This window comes from Xenopus tropicalis, chromosome 7, assembly GCF_000004195.4.
Source record: "Xenopus tropicalis strain Nigerian chromosome 7, UCB_Xtro_10.0, whole genome shotgun sequence".
Lineage (NCBI taxonomy): Eukaryota > Metazoa > Chordata > Amphibia > Anura > Pipidae > Xenopus > Xenopus tropicalis.
The window spans coordinates 27,949,841-27,964,081 of NC_030683.2; the positions used below are offsets into that span (position 1 = coordinate 27,949,841).

A 14,241-nucleotide genomic window follows, 5' to 3' on the forward strand; every position below is an offset into this window, starting at 1 on the left:
GCTGTTATGTACATAAACAGGGGACTTAATAACTTAATGGTAAAACAAAGGATACCGATTGTAACAAGAACATTAGAGCCCTGGATTTATGAGGTTTTTGTTAGAGGGCCCTATTAGGTAGCATTGCCACCTGTTTTGAACTGGACAACCCGGTTTTTCCTGGTGCTGTCCAGGCTTCAGAGCCCAGAAACCCAGACAAAAAAAAAAGTGTATATAACACTCTGAACCACCCAAACCACTCCCCTTAATAAGCCAGGAAATGTGGCAACCCAACCTCTCGCTAACAACAAGGTTACAGACATATATCACGGCCATAGTGTAGTGCCATGAATCTCTAAGGCAAAAAATAAGCGGTCACCCCCAAATCCTATTCTAACTGCCTTTCAAGCTGAGCTTCCAAGAGTATCTTGGCATTCTGCAGCAATATCTCCTAATCTTCCTTTAGTCTTGGCACCACCAGGGGAGTTCCTACTTGCAAAGTAATAAAGGGGTAGTTTACCTTTAAATAAACGTTTAGTATGTTATAGAATGAGCAATTCTTAGCAACTTTTCAATTGGTCTTCATTTCTAATTTAATAGTTTTTGAATTATTTGGCTTCTTCTGACTCGTTTCCCCAATTTCAAATGGGGATGACTGACCACCGAAGCCAAAAACCTATAGCTCTATGAGGCTACAATTTTGTTACCTTTTATTACTTATTATACTATTCAGGCCCCTCCTATTCATTTACCAGTCTCTCATTCAAACCACTGCCTGGTTACTAGTGTAAATTAGATGATAGCCACCAGATAGGTGCTAAAATACAAACTAAAGAGTTGCTGCACAAAAAGCTAAATAATTCAAAACACACAAGTAAGTGAAGACCAATTGCAAATTGCTAAAAGTTAATTATAAGGTTAATAAGCCCCTTAAAATCTGGGGTGATCCAACTGATAAAATCAGTAGTTATAAAGTATTTCCTCTTCTTCCCCACTACAAGCAAGAAGCACAAGCACATTAAAGAATTGTTCAATAAAATGTGCATCGACTTGTGGTTTGGGTGTGGGTTGGAAAGGAGAGGCTACCTGACTCATGGAAAAAGGATGCCCGCCTGTGTCACTATCCCACAGCTCAGTATAAATAAACTTTATTTAACCGAGTTGGACTTGTCACACCCACGTGGCTAACGACCAGAGACGTTTAACCAAATACTTACCCTTTTATGTTTAAGTGTTTTATGGGTCTGATTAGAACAAGTTGCCAGAACTAACACCCTGCTTACCATCTTGTGGTTATTTGCTTGTGTATTTCTGTTTGTTTAGTGAAAGCTCCCAAGGCTCGGAAAGAATAAAAATGCCAAGAATGAAGGATGGACTTAGAGTGGCTGCATAAGAAATAATTGTCGCTCTTATTTCAAAAGTCTTTGCCAACTTATGTCACAATCATAAAAGCTTATAATCATTATTAACCTTTTATTTATATAGCACCACTAAGCTTACATAGAGCTTCACAAATACATTTATCATTCACACCAATACCTGCCCCAGTGGCACTTACAGTCTAGGGCCCCTATTATTTTTACACAATACACTAGGGTCAATAACTTCAGGAGTCAAATAACTTGCATGTACTGTATGTTCTAAAGCAACATATACTTGAGTGGCATGGTCTGTACCCCAAAGTTAAACTTTATGTACATTTATGTTTTAATCACAACTGTGATCTCAACAACTGACTCACTCGTAGGATTATCGACTGCCCCTCATGACTTCCAAGAACAGTCGCACTGCCTTATGCATTGTTCAGTGCTGAAACCCCAGCTATAAAAGTCTGTAGGTGGTTTCATATTATGGTGCACGATAGAGTTTGGGGCATTAAAATACCATGAGATGGCCTACCATAATACCTTGCAGGATCTTCTCTATAGAAGCTGAGATTCTTCTACTTATACTATTTATATGCCTCAGATGGGGCCCATACTGAGTACTACATAGATGTCTGTGCAAGACAAAGTTTAATTGGCCAGTTCAATTACATAGTCCAACGAGACTGCAATAAGGAAAAAGAGGTCTGTGCCAGAAGCAAAAAAGCTGAATTTTAAGACCTAAAACTAAGACTTTTGGTAATGAAATGAGAACTCAGTGATATCTAGTCCTTACTACCTAGAGACAGTCCACAAGCCTGGCAGGCTGTGCTCTTGCTGATTACGACACCCAAGCATTGGTGTCTGAATGTTACAGTTCAGCAACAGCTGGAGGGTAACAGGCTCTGCACTTGATTCAGAGCATAAAAGAACCTATGACTAATAATGGTATATAAAAAGCAGAAACTTCCTCCCTGATGTGGTGCCAGAAATCTGGGAAATCTCATTTCCTTCTCAGGGTCAAAGCGAGAGGGGCCCCTAGAAGACTTTGGTTTTCTTTGGTTATATAAATAATTTAGGGGCAACCAGCTGGCAGCCCTACAGCCTTGTTGGAAGTTTAAGGTTCATTATTTCACTCAGCACAAGTGGATCAATATGATGCTAAAGGGCAGCAGTCTGTACTGGTGTATATACAGGGACAAGGCAAAAGACCTTAGGCTGCAGACTGTACTGATGTATATACAGGGACAAGGCAAGAGACCGTAGGCTACAGACTGTACTGGTGTATATACAGGGACAAGGCAAGAGACCTTAGGCTGCAGACTGTACTGGTGTATATACAGCAGTGATCCCCAACCAGTGGCTCGTGAGCAACATGTTGCTCCCCAACCCCTTGGATGTTGCTCCCAGTGGCCTCAAAGCAGGTGCTCATTGTTGAATTCTTGGCTTGGAGGCAAGTTTTGGTTGCATACAAACCCAATATAATGCCAGACGCAGACAGAGCCTTCTGTAGGCTGCCAGTCCACATGGGGCCTATTAAATAGCCAATTATTGCGCTCATTGGCACCACCAGGAACATTTTTTATGCTTGTGTTGCTCTCCAACCCTTTTTCCATTTGAATGTGGCTCACGGGTATAAAAGGTTGGGGATCCCTGATATACAGGGACAAGGCAAGAGACCTTAGGCTGCAGACTGTACTGGTGTATATACAGGGACAAGGCAAGAGACCTTAGGCTGCAGTCTGTACTGGTGTATACACAGGGTCAAGGCAAGAGACCTTAGGCTGCAGTCTGTACTGGCGTATATACAGGGACAAGGCAAGAGACCTTAGGCTGCAGACTGTACTGGTGTATATACAGGGACAAGGCAAGAGACCTTAGGCTGCAGTCTGTACTGGTGTATATACAGGGACAAGGCAAGAGACCTTAGGCTGCAGACTGTACTGGTGTATATACAGGGACAAGGCAAGAGACCTTAGGCTGCAGTCTGTACTGGTGTATATACAGGGACAAGGCAAGAGACCTTAGGCTGCAGACTGTACTGGTGTATATACAGGGACAAGGCAAGAGACCTTAGGCTGCAGTCTGTACTGGTGTATATACAGGGACAAGGCAAGAGACCTTAGGCTGCAGACTGTACTGGTGTATATACAGGGACAAGGCAAGAGACCTTAGGCTGCAGTCTGTACTGGTGTATATACAGGGACAAGGCAAGAGACCTTAGGCTGCAGACTGTACTGGTGTATATACAGGGACAAGGCAAGAGACCTTAGGCAGCAGGGGGACATTTAGAAATAAAATTCTTGTCAACGTGTAGGGAGAAGCTAAAAATGATTATAGCTAATAAGTAGGGGCAGTGGGAGCCCTACCCGAAGGCTGGCCATGCTGGCTACTCACCTTATAGACTTTGCCAAAGGCTCCATCCCCCAGTTCCCCCACAATCTCCCAATACTCCTCGGGGTTTTGGTCCCGCTTGACATGCTCGTACTGCTTCTTCTTCTTGTCTCCCCCGAGCTTGAAGATCTTTCGGAAATTAAAGAACGACATGTTTCCTGCGGGTGATGGGGGAATGCCAAATGGCCGGCACCTCCTCAGTCCCAAGTGGGCAGCGCGTTGAGCTTAGCAGGGCAGTGCCTGCGCCTTCATTCCCCGGCAGCACCGAAGCAACACCCTGTGCGGGCCTAGCAGGGCAAGGGAGGGGGCCTAGCAGGGCAAGGGAGGGGGCCTAGCAGGGCAAGGGAGGGGGCCGTGTCACTTCGCATCAGCAACAAGTCTCCGGAGGAAGTCAGCATGTAAATGAGAGGCGGAGGGGGAGGGCCCGGGAGATCCACCTGCCTCAGGGCCCCACTTCCAAGGCAGCTTGACGGGTCACACGCTTGTGAGGCTGCAGGGGGTGTATTCTGGCTCTCACAGGCCTACCCACCCCACCGGGCACCGGGGGAAGAGGAGGCTAAATCCCGCGGCGGGACAGAGGGAGCAGCCGGAGTGACTGTCCTACTCTAGGGCCTCTACTTCCTCCGGCCCGGGTAAGTGTATCCGCCCCCGCAACTCCGGGACCCTCACTTCCACTAGCTTCCACTTCGCTCTCCTGCTGCCCAGGGCCTGGATTGCGCGCTCCCGAGCTGCAGCTGCCACAGCCGGCGCCGCGCATCCGTTTCCTCGGCAACAGGTTTTTTTTTTTTTTTTTTTTTTTTTTTTAAACCAAACTTTATTTGATTGCATGGCAGCACTTGTAGTGCCAGTGCGTAAAGTTGGGGTACGACAGGAAGGGTATACGCGTCTGAGGCCTTTTCAGAGAACCCTTGATGGAAGTACAGGTACTGTTAGTGACCGAATTATTTCTGCATCCCTTATGTACAGTGTCCCCTGCATCCCTTATGTACAGTGTCCCCTGCATCCCTTATGTACAGTGTCCCCTGCATCCCTTATGTACAGTGTCCCCTGCATCCCTTATGTACAGTGTCCCCTGCATCCCTTATGTACAGTGTCCCCTGCATCCCTTATGTACAGTGTCCCCTGCATCCCTTATGTACAGTGTCCCCTGCATCCCTTATGTACAGTGTCCCCTGCATCCCTTATGTACAGTGTCCCCTGCATCCCTTATATACAGTGTCGGGGAGGGGCCCACCAGAGAACCCCGGACCATGGGCCCATTCTCAAAACTTTCATTCCTCCTCTCCTCCCTCAAACCCTTTATTCTCCTAGTCTCTCTACATACTATACTCTATTCTTCCATCTATCAAGCTTCCATGTTCCCATACAGAAATGGGGAATGACCATGAAATAGGCTAAATAGCTAGAAGCATGAGGGCCCACTGACACCTGGGCCCACCGGGAGTTTTCCTGGTATCCATATTGGGCCAAAGGATAATGTTGAATTCTGACGGCAGCCCTTGGTTCCTATAGGTGATGTGTGAAATGGGCACCATTTATATATGTACATGTAGATACATTATAGGGCAGGGGTGACCAATACGTTGATCGCAGTCCACCAGTCGATCCCCGTGGATTTCTGAACTATGCCTCACAAAACCGGTGATGTTGGCTTACACACTGTAATAAAAAAAAAAATACATTCATTATACGTTCTCAGTTATTTGTAAATGTAATTGCTTTACATCCCCTTTAAAGGCATGGCAGTGTTACCTATTCAGTTGAAAGGAAAGCATTAGTGGACAGAAAGAAGCAAACTGGGGCAAGTAGTAGTAGGTCTGAACTGGCAATCAGTGGGTTGTGGTCAGTGTCCGAGGGTCTGCTGTAAGATGCCATAGACAGTCACTCTTCCGGGGCTGTTTGGGCCTCTGTGTACTTAACATGCCAGGGCCTATTTTGTATCCCAGTCTAAGCCTGAAAAGTAGTGCCACAAATAGTTACATATGCCATGGTTCTAATCAGTCACAGAACCATCTGTTTCAGATTTTGGCCAATATTGCCCAACTTAAAAGTAGGGCTGATGCCACACTTAGCGTATGGCATAAATTTTCAGCAAGCCGAAAATATCGCAATGCACTCTGACCTGTGCCTGCACCCGAATGAATGAAATAGGTTCGGGTCCAGGCACATGTAGGCGATATCCGCCAAAGATATGAAGTCTCACGTTTTTTGGCGGATATCGGCTACATGTGCCTGCACCCGAGCCTATTTCATTCATTCGGTGCAGGCACAGGCAGGAGTGTATGGCGATATTTTCGGCAAGCGTTTATCCGCTTGCCAAAAATATATGCCATACTCTTATGTGTAGCATCAGCGTAAGGGTTATAATAATTGGGATTTTTTAATATATACTTTCTGTGTCAGCTGCTTTCATCCCATTATGTAACAAGCAACAATAATATATATGCAGTCTTTGTAATATCCTGGCAAACATTACAACTTTGAAATGCAAATATGTTCCATCCTTCTATACCAGTCTATTTTCTTGGCACAGCAGAATAGCATAGAAGTGCCAAGAAGCTCCTTAATATGATACTATAGAGTGCAGTTACTGATACCTGGGGCACAAGAGCCCCTACATGCCTCCCCACACTCCCCACAGGTGATCTAACTGTGAGTTGCCCAGTCATTGCTGCAGCCTTTATATAGATCAATACTGAACAGGGGCTTCAAATATTGCACTTATATTGGGTAGCCCCTATTCAAGGGTCTAGCCTCAGGTCTGTGGCAGCTCTTCAAGAGGCAGAACGCAGTGCACAAATAAATGGCAGATTGCTCACTGCCTTTTTTTTTTTTGCACACTGCCTTCTGCTACATGAATGACCCCTTATGACTTTTTATTGTACAGAAGTGACGCATGGGGCTGATTCTTGGCCTGTGCCGATACGCAGGCCTCCACTGGTTGGTGTGTCTGCACTCACAGGCACTGGTCAGTCTGGGTTTCCCTGTTGTTTATTTGTTATTTCTTTCTGTAGTCAAGGAAATGAAACAACTATCACTTATGCACGTCATGGTTTTCTCGAACCATGCAGGAGAAGAAGACAGCTTTGAGTTTGTTTATACAGAGCTCATTATCAACCTTTTGTTACAACTTACCATGTTTTCCAGGCGAAAAGTCTTAAATAATGGCAAAAAAATAAGTTTTAACAGCATAAGCAGATTACATTTTAACTTAATACTTTTGATTGTGCTTGTGTTCAGCAAATGTGTTAGCAAATCATATCCATGTCCATATTTTTATAAGCCTTATTGTTCTTGCCTGAAAGGAGGTGAATTTGCCTAGCCAGTAAGTGAGAACTATGTAAGAGTTAATTGGCAGGTAATAACCATGCAAGAGTGCTCCATATTTCTTTGATGCTCATGAGGCTAGACGTACCCCAGCACTTTCATGGATTCCAAATACACATTATTGATCTCTGCCCCTGCCACACAAAAGTTATGTTGGAATTCTGCCATTCATTTATCCGCCATTACTGTAATACTCAATGCTGTAGATATGCAGAGCCTGTATAAGCCTTTGCAGTTTTTTAATCCACTTTCATTCTTAATGGCTTCCAGTTTATTCTGTATATTAGAGGACTGAAGGAGCCATGGAGATTCCACCCCAGAGCTCTCTATTAAGTCAATATTGTCAGTATAAAATGGATTTCAACTAAGAAGAAAATAGTGTTGCGGCACTTTACACTTGAACCAGAGAGCATTGTGCTCAACCATGTTATCAAGATGAGCTTTGATCGCCACGTGGGGGGGTGCGAGCGGGGGAATCCAGGAATTCAAGATGACGGCCATGACAGGCTGCAAATACACGTTACAAGTTACAAGCCAATTTTTGGGAGATGTGACCATTTTAAAAATAAAAATTTGGCAATTTGCTTTGGGCAAGGGAGCTCTACACTCTATTAAGGGCTACAGTAGTAGCCTTTCCTTGCTCTTTAAATGGCATATAACATTACTATACAGAACACAAATCCCCTGCTACATTTAAAGACCGCCCTCTTTGTTGCTATAGAGGAGTCCTACGATTAGGTTTTGAAACACTGGTAACACTCGGCTAAAACATTCTCTTTACCCTGTTGCCATGGGGTTATTAAAGCAGTTTCTAAGGTATTCTAGAAACCCTAATTGTGACCTGTGCAGAAGACTGTGTGGGTCAAATCTGGTTCTGTACCCTTTAGCCTTAGAAGGGCAGAGAACAGTAGCCTAGGGTGGTAATGCATTAGCAACACCCAAGCTCTGTCTTCAGGGTTGGTTGGCCCCTATTTTATCCCTGCTTACACCAAGGCTCCGAGTGCACAAAAAAACCCCAGATTTTTGTATGTCTGTCTGATCTTCAGTCATAAACTTCTGCCTGTTGAGGGTTGCCATTTATAGCCAGAGGGCCACAGGTTTTAACACCCTTGAAGCTCAGTGTGAAAAGGATTACAAATCTGCTCTTGTACAAATTAGTTGTATGGCATTATTTCTAAAATCAGCACATAAGAGTTGTGTAGTTTGTTCTGGTATTCCTGATGTTGTAATCACTGCACACATTTCATGAACACAACCCGTATCCTCTTTTTCTCTATAATGTGTTGTTAGAGGAACCGCCTTGTGGTTTTGGCTGATGTTTCACAAGAGAGGACAAGCTCTTGCAGAGTCTGAAAGAATAATTGATATTGTGTGGCACATAACAGAAGCTTTGTTCTTGACACTGTTTACCTACCCCTGCTTAATATACATCTGTTTTATCAACTGTCTAAATTATTATATGTAAAATAACTACTCCAAACTTATGTGGGGAACATGAAGTGGTACTGGAGTAAATCTGCTGCAAGGAAGATTGGTCCCTCGTCTTGGACCTGAGTCATTTTGTTCTAGATATCCGACTGGTCAGCTATTGCTTAAACTGACCGAACTAACCCATAGGTCATAAGCCATTGATTTAAATTCAAACATACAGGCAAAGACAATTAAACTTCTGCACAACACTTTATACACCAAAGCTCAATGCCAATATTAGAACTACAGACTCGAAAGCTGGCCATACATGGGCCAATTTTAGCTGCCGATATCGGCCCTTTCAACGGATTCGGTAGCCTATCTGCCATGTATTTACGGACCTCCCTGACTGACATCTGGCCTGAAATTGGGCAGATCTCGATTGTGCAGGTTTGGTTTTTCCATCAGATTGGGGACTGCATCGGCTTGTTGATGTGGTCCCTGAACCGATGGTGCCTTTACCCGCTATTTTAATTTGATCGTTTGGCTCTAGGGGGCATATCATGAGAAGATCCGCTCGATTGGCAAGGTCGCCAAGCTAGCATATCTTAATGTTTATGGCCAGCTTAAGGGTAATGGCCCATGGGGGGATTAGTTGCCTGTGGTTAAATCTCAGCTACTTTAGGCGACTAATTTCCCTGAGATGCTTCTCATCTGCAATAAAGTAAAATACCTGTGGGTAGGCATACACATCGCTTCATTTTCCAAAGTCTCGCAAAGTTTCGTCCTGCAGTAAGGAGGAGCCTAGATTAATTACGGGCGACTAATCTCCCCATGAGCCATCACTGTAAAGGGAAGGACACATGGTCTTGTTTTGTATGAGCTATCACCCTACAGCAGTGCTTCCCAAAGTGTAAGGGGCTTTGAGCTGTGATGGGGTGGGCTCAGCCTGAAGGCCTGTTAGGGCAAGTAATGGGGAGAATGTCTATTTGCTCTTTATGACCTAGCAGTCACCCCTACTGCAGAGATCTATCGCGGCAACTAACTCACTCTGTTGGCCTTAAATGAGAAGGAAAGGCTAAGTCACTTGGGGGTGCCAAAATGTTAGGCACCCCCAAGTGACTTAAATCGCCTACCTTTTACCCCTGCTCGGCGAGAATAGCACCAGCCGGGGTACCTGCAGCACTTCCTGCTTCGCTCACGCACATGCGCAGTAGAGTGAAAAAGTCGAACTCAAACTATTAATGTCTGCTTTTCACTCTACTGCACATGATTGTCCCGGGAATTTGCCGGCAGCGCAAATACGGAAGGAGGAAGCGCTTGCTACAGGTACCCCGGGCTGGTGCAATTTTCTCCTAACAGGGGCACCAGCCCCCGGGGTACAAGGTAAGCGATTAAAGTCAGCTGGGGGTGCCTAACATTTTGGCACCCCTAAGTGACTTTGCCTTTCTTTGTCCTTTAACATAGGCTTTCAGGTGTATCTTAAAGAGCAAATAGGCATTAGGCTGATGGCTCCATGGGCCATCAGCCTAAAGATCTGTTAAGGTGAGATTTGCGGTGAACTGTATTTGGAGTCCCGAATAAGACTGAAATACCAGCATTTTCCTATATGTGTACTCCTTTTATGAGCAAATGGGGCCCTGACAAAAAGTTGAACCTTGGGAGGGTTAAAAAGTTTGACAACCTCTGTCCTACTCAATGCTTTTGAAAGCAGAAAATGACAAAGAATAGAAAATGAAAAGACAAGGAGCTGCAGGGCCCAGAGTAAAACTGGCATTTTTCTCCTATTTCTTATTCTTTGCACCCTCATCTGCCTTTAGAAAATTAGCCCCAAGATGTATTGAGAAAGGCAAAACAGTTAGAAGACTCACTACAACTTCTCATTGTACTAATACTAATGTTTTGCCAGTAACAATGCCATTTAACTAAGGGTGACATGAATGTACACATAGCTCATAACTTTATGGAAACTGGCCATGTGGTGGGCCAAGTGGCTGAAATAATGCATCACAAGGCTCCAGTGCACTCATGGTAGCCAGATAAACCATTTTCACATATATACTTTTTTAGAATGTAAAAATCCTTGAAAATTGCCATTTTACATACTAAAGACTGTCCCCCTGGGATCATATGATTCACAGTGTATACAAACCAACTAATCAATTAGTCAACTAACCAATTAATGGGCAAAGTTCTGCCTTTTACGCTCACACTACTTCCTGTTACAGTTAGAGCGGCATTATTTCTGGTCATGTGATCCCTGAGGGAGCACACAGCCCATCACTAAATGGCGGCTCAAGGGAAAGGATGTAAAAGGGCAATATTTACTGATATATATTCCAGTTTGGCAAGATTTTTTAATAGGCCACTTAGTTTATATCATATTATCTGTTAGTTAAGTATTCAGCCTAGGGGTATCGTTTTCCTTTAATAGATATGGAGTCCTTGAACAAATTTTAGGCTACAAAGGGGAATTCCCCAAAAAGTCCAAAAAACCTCTGCATCCAGGGAACTGTTTTCTACTTGTGACTGCATCTGTCTTTAGGCTGACCTCACTGTCATATCTCAGTAGGAAATGCTGAAATGTTTATTTTGAAACCTTATCTGGAGGAGAAAATCTCATCTCCTGCAGAGACTGCAGTTTACAAAGCATTTACATACAGGCCAGCTGGCTCAAGGTCATCCCAGACATTACAAGCTGGTCCTGAGTATCGGTGGCCTTTGTGTTTGGTGTTAAACATTTTGCTACACATTTAGATTGACTAAGGGGCTGATTTACTTACCCACGAACGGGTTGAATGGAGTCCGATTGCGTTTTTTTCGTACTGATCGGTATTTTGCGATTTTTTCGTATGTTTTGCGATTTTTTCGGATTCTTTACGAATTTTTCGTTACCAATACGATTTTTGCGTAAAAACGCGAGTTTTCCTATCCATTACGAAAGTTGCGTAAAAAGTTGCACATTTTTCGTAGCGTTAAAACTTACGCGAAAAGTTGCGCATTTTTCGCGTAAGTTTTAACGCTACGAAAAATGCGCAACTTTTCGCGTAAGTTTTAACGCTACGAAAAATGCGCAACTTTTCGCGTAAGTTTTAACGCTACGAAAAATGCGCAACTTTTCGCGTAAGTTTTAACGCTACGAAAAATGCGCAACTTTTTACGCAACTTTCGTAATGGATACGAAAAACTCGCGTTTTTACGCAAAAATCGTATTGGTAACGAAAAATTCGTACAGAATCCGAAAAAATCGCAAAACATACGAAAAAGTCGCAAAATGTTCGTTTTCAAGTCGGAACTTTTCCAATTTGGGTCGGATTCGTGGGTTAGTAAATCAGCCCCTAAGTAGAGCTACAAACTAAAAGGATTATTTGTCCTGATAAAGCCACAGCATTTCTAAACCTTGTGCTGTTGGTCCGAATAAACGTAACAATTGTGGCTACACAAGTGTATTGCACTTCATATGGTATCTGTCCCTTCCACCCGCAGGCTGACCTCTGTGTATGGCCACCATTTACACTAATGTGTGTCAGGATAAGGGGTGATGCAGTACAGCTGCTGGGACCAGCCTACACATTTTGATTGGGTGCAAAAGTCACAGTTCCATTTTACTCACCTGACAGACCAAAGTTGTAGTTGCATTAGGGACTAAATATAGCCAGACTGGAGCTAATAATAACAACAATGACTGCTCTTCTGTCAGTTGAACTGAGGAGAGAATTTAGGTAATGGAAATGCTGGATTTTAAAGGCCTTTAATGGGGAGGGCTAGATATAAACACAGAAATATTATCTAGGAGCCTCTCCTGATTTCTTGACCGTAATTCCATTTTTATTTCTCTTTTGTTAGAGGTTTTGATCATTTTATTACATCATCTGAGAAGATTAATATACTCATATATTTTAACAATCTCCAGTTAACCCATCACTACATATGACAGTCCCAGATAATCTCATATTAGCCTGTGGAGGATTTTTTTTTTTTGGTAATTTTTTAATGAGCTGTGGTTATCCCTTTCCTCTTCCTTTCATTGTCACACAAGCCTACACTCTCTATACTTAACTCTTTCCTTGCTATGGGCTTATTTTAACCATTTTAATGCAAATTCATTTTATTTTATTCTGATAATTGGGATATTATAAAGATATAATATTCCAAAATACATTTTTTTTGTAAAAGCTAACCTCTTATCAGTGAAAGGCCCCAAGTTTGAACATTTTCCCTTATAGCTTCATTGTATGGTTCCTCACCAACCAGGCAAGCATCAAATTGCAAAAAGTTACAATGTGGCTTTTAAACCCATAAATTAGGGCTTATTTTTTTATTATCATTATGAATTAAGGACTTTAAAAGGATGTAATTATTCATTGTTTGATAAATGTGCTTCTTAAAACCCCATATTAGTGAATAGAGAACTGTGAGTTATCTTATTGGTGAATTGTGGCAAGCTCTGTTTTCAGTATTTAGCAAATATGCCCCTAAAGGAACATAACATGGGTGAATGCTTTTAGGGCATTCTAACTTCATGGTACACGGAATATACTCATTTAAGGATTTTGGTTCCAGAACAGGATTCAAGGACATTTATTGATTTACTGAATTTCGCAAGCTAAGAATTTCCTGCATGCTGTATACACTGCACATATCGAGATGCATTGTACACAGCTCATTACAAACCAGGTGTGTTTTGTTTTGTCCTTATTCCAGACAGTATTTATTTTAACGACCATATGATGATAATTAAAAATATTTTGGTGACAGGCTTGCCGTGGACTGCATGTTTCTCTCTATTATGTTGTTTAGTTGCAGAGCCATTTTACAACAAACCTCCCATGCCCCTGCTGTATGGCATATTCTGTCCTGTTATAATGGATACCATCCACATTTTTCTCTAATGAATGAAAATTAATGTAATTCTGATTAACTTTTCAATATATATTCATCAAATGAATGTTTTGAATAATTTTAAAGGGGTGGTTCACCTTTAAGTTAGCTGTTAATATGTTATAGAATGGCCAGTTCTAAGCAACTTTTCATTTGGTCTTTTCATTTTTTATCTTTTATAGTTTTTGTATGATTTGCCTTCTTGTTTTGCCTCTTTGCTGACTTTCAAATAGGGTCACTGCTTTGTGAGCTTTGTGAGGATACAATTGTATTGTTATTGTTACTTTTTATTGTTTATCTTTCTATTCAGCCCCTCTACTATTCACTTTTCAGTCACTTTCTCAAAACACTCCCTGGTTACTAAGGTAAATTGGACCCTAGCAACCAGATACCTGCTGAAATACCAAACTGGTGAGTTGTGGAACAAAAAGTAAAACGTAGTAAAAAAAAAAAATAGTAACTACTAATAATTAAAAAATGAAGACCAATTGCAAGTTGTCTCAGAATAGCAATCTCTGTATCATACTAAAAGTTAATTCAAAGGTGAACATCCCCTTTAAAGTCATGTGTAAATGTAACTGTAATTTCAGTTTTCCTACAGCCAAGACATCAGTCCCCATAATGCCCTTCATGGTTCTTAATAGGTCTGTTTATATATATATATATATATATATAGAAACGAGTTGCTGGAAAGCTGCACACCATAAGAGCAAGATAATACCTGGGTGCCAGTGCTGAAAGCGTAGATACACAGGGTTGGAATGACAGCACACGCAGGATGTTTTTCAAGAAGAATCACAGAGGTTTAGATAAATAAATGTGAGGCTTTATTCAGTCCGACGTTTCAGTTCCTATCTGGAACTTTCACTGTCCCTGATGAAAGTTC

At 42.4% G+C, this 14,241-nt stretch overlaps 2 protein-coding genes across 10 annotated transcripts in view; one reads left to right on the plus strand and one right to left on the minus strand.

Moving 5' to 3' along the window:
* Window positions 1-4,111, minus strand: part of slk (STE20 like kinase) — a 49,551-nt gene extending 45,440 nt beyond the window's left edge. For all 3 annotated transcript variants that reach the window (XM_031906450.1, XM_031906451.1, XM_031906449.1), the window contains exon 1: window positions 3,741-4,111. In XM_031906450.1, coding sequence (XP_031762310.1) covers window positions 3,741-3,890 — 150 coding nt within the window. In that variant the 5' untranslated portion in view covers window positions 3,891-4,111. The remainder of the gene's footprint in view (window positions 1-3,740) is intronic.
* A 77-nt stretch (window positions 4,112-4,188) lies between these two features.
* Window positions 4,189-14,241, plus strand: part of stn1 (STN1, CST complex subunit) — a 62,074-nt gene continuing 52,021 nt past the window's right edge. For 6 of the 7 annotated variants that reach the window (XR_004223463.1, XR_004223462.1, XM_031904991.1 and 3 more), the window contains exon 1: window positions 4,549-4,660. Coding sequence is in view for 4 of the 7 variants with exons in the window: in XM_031904991.1 (XP_031760851.1) it covers window positions 4,564-4,660 (97 nt within the window). In the remaining 3 variants the exon portion in view is untranslated. Of the gene's footprint in view, window positions 4,370-4,548; window positions 4,661-14,241 lie in introns of those variants that run through there. The other variant, NM_001004908.1, reaches the window with a different exon arrangement.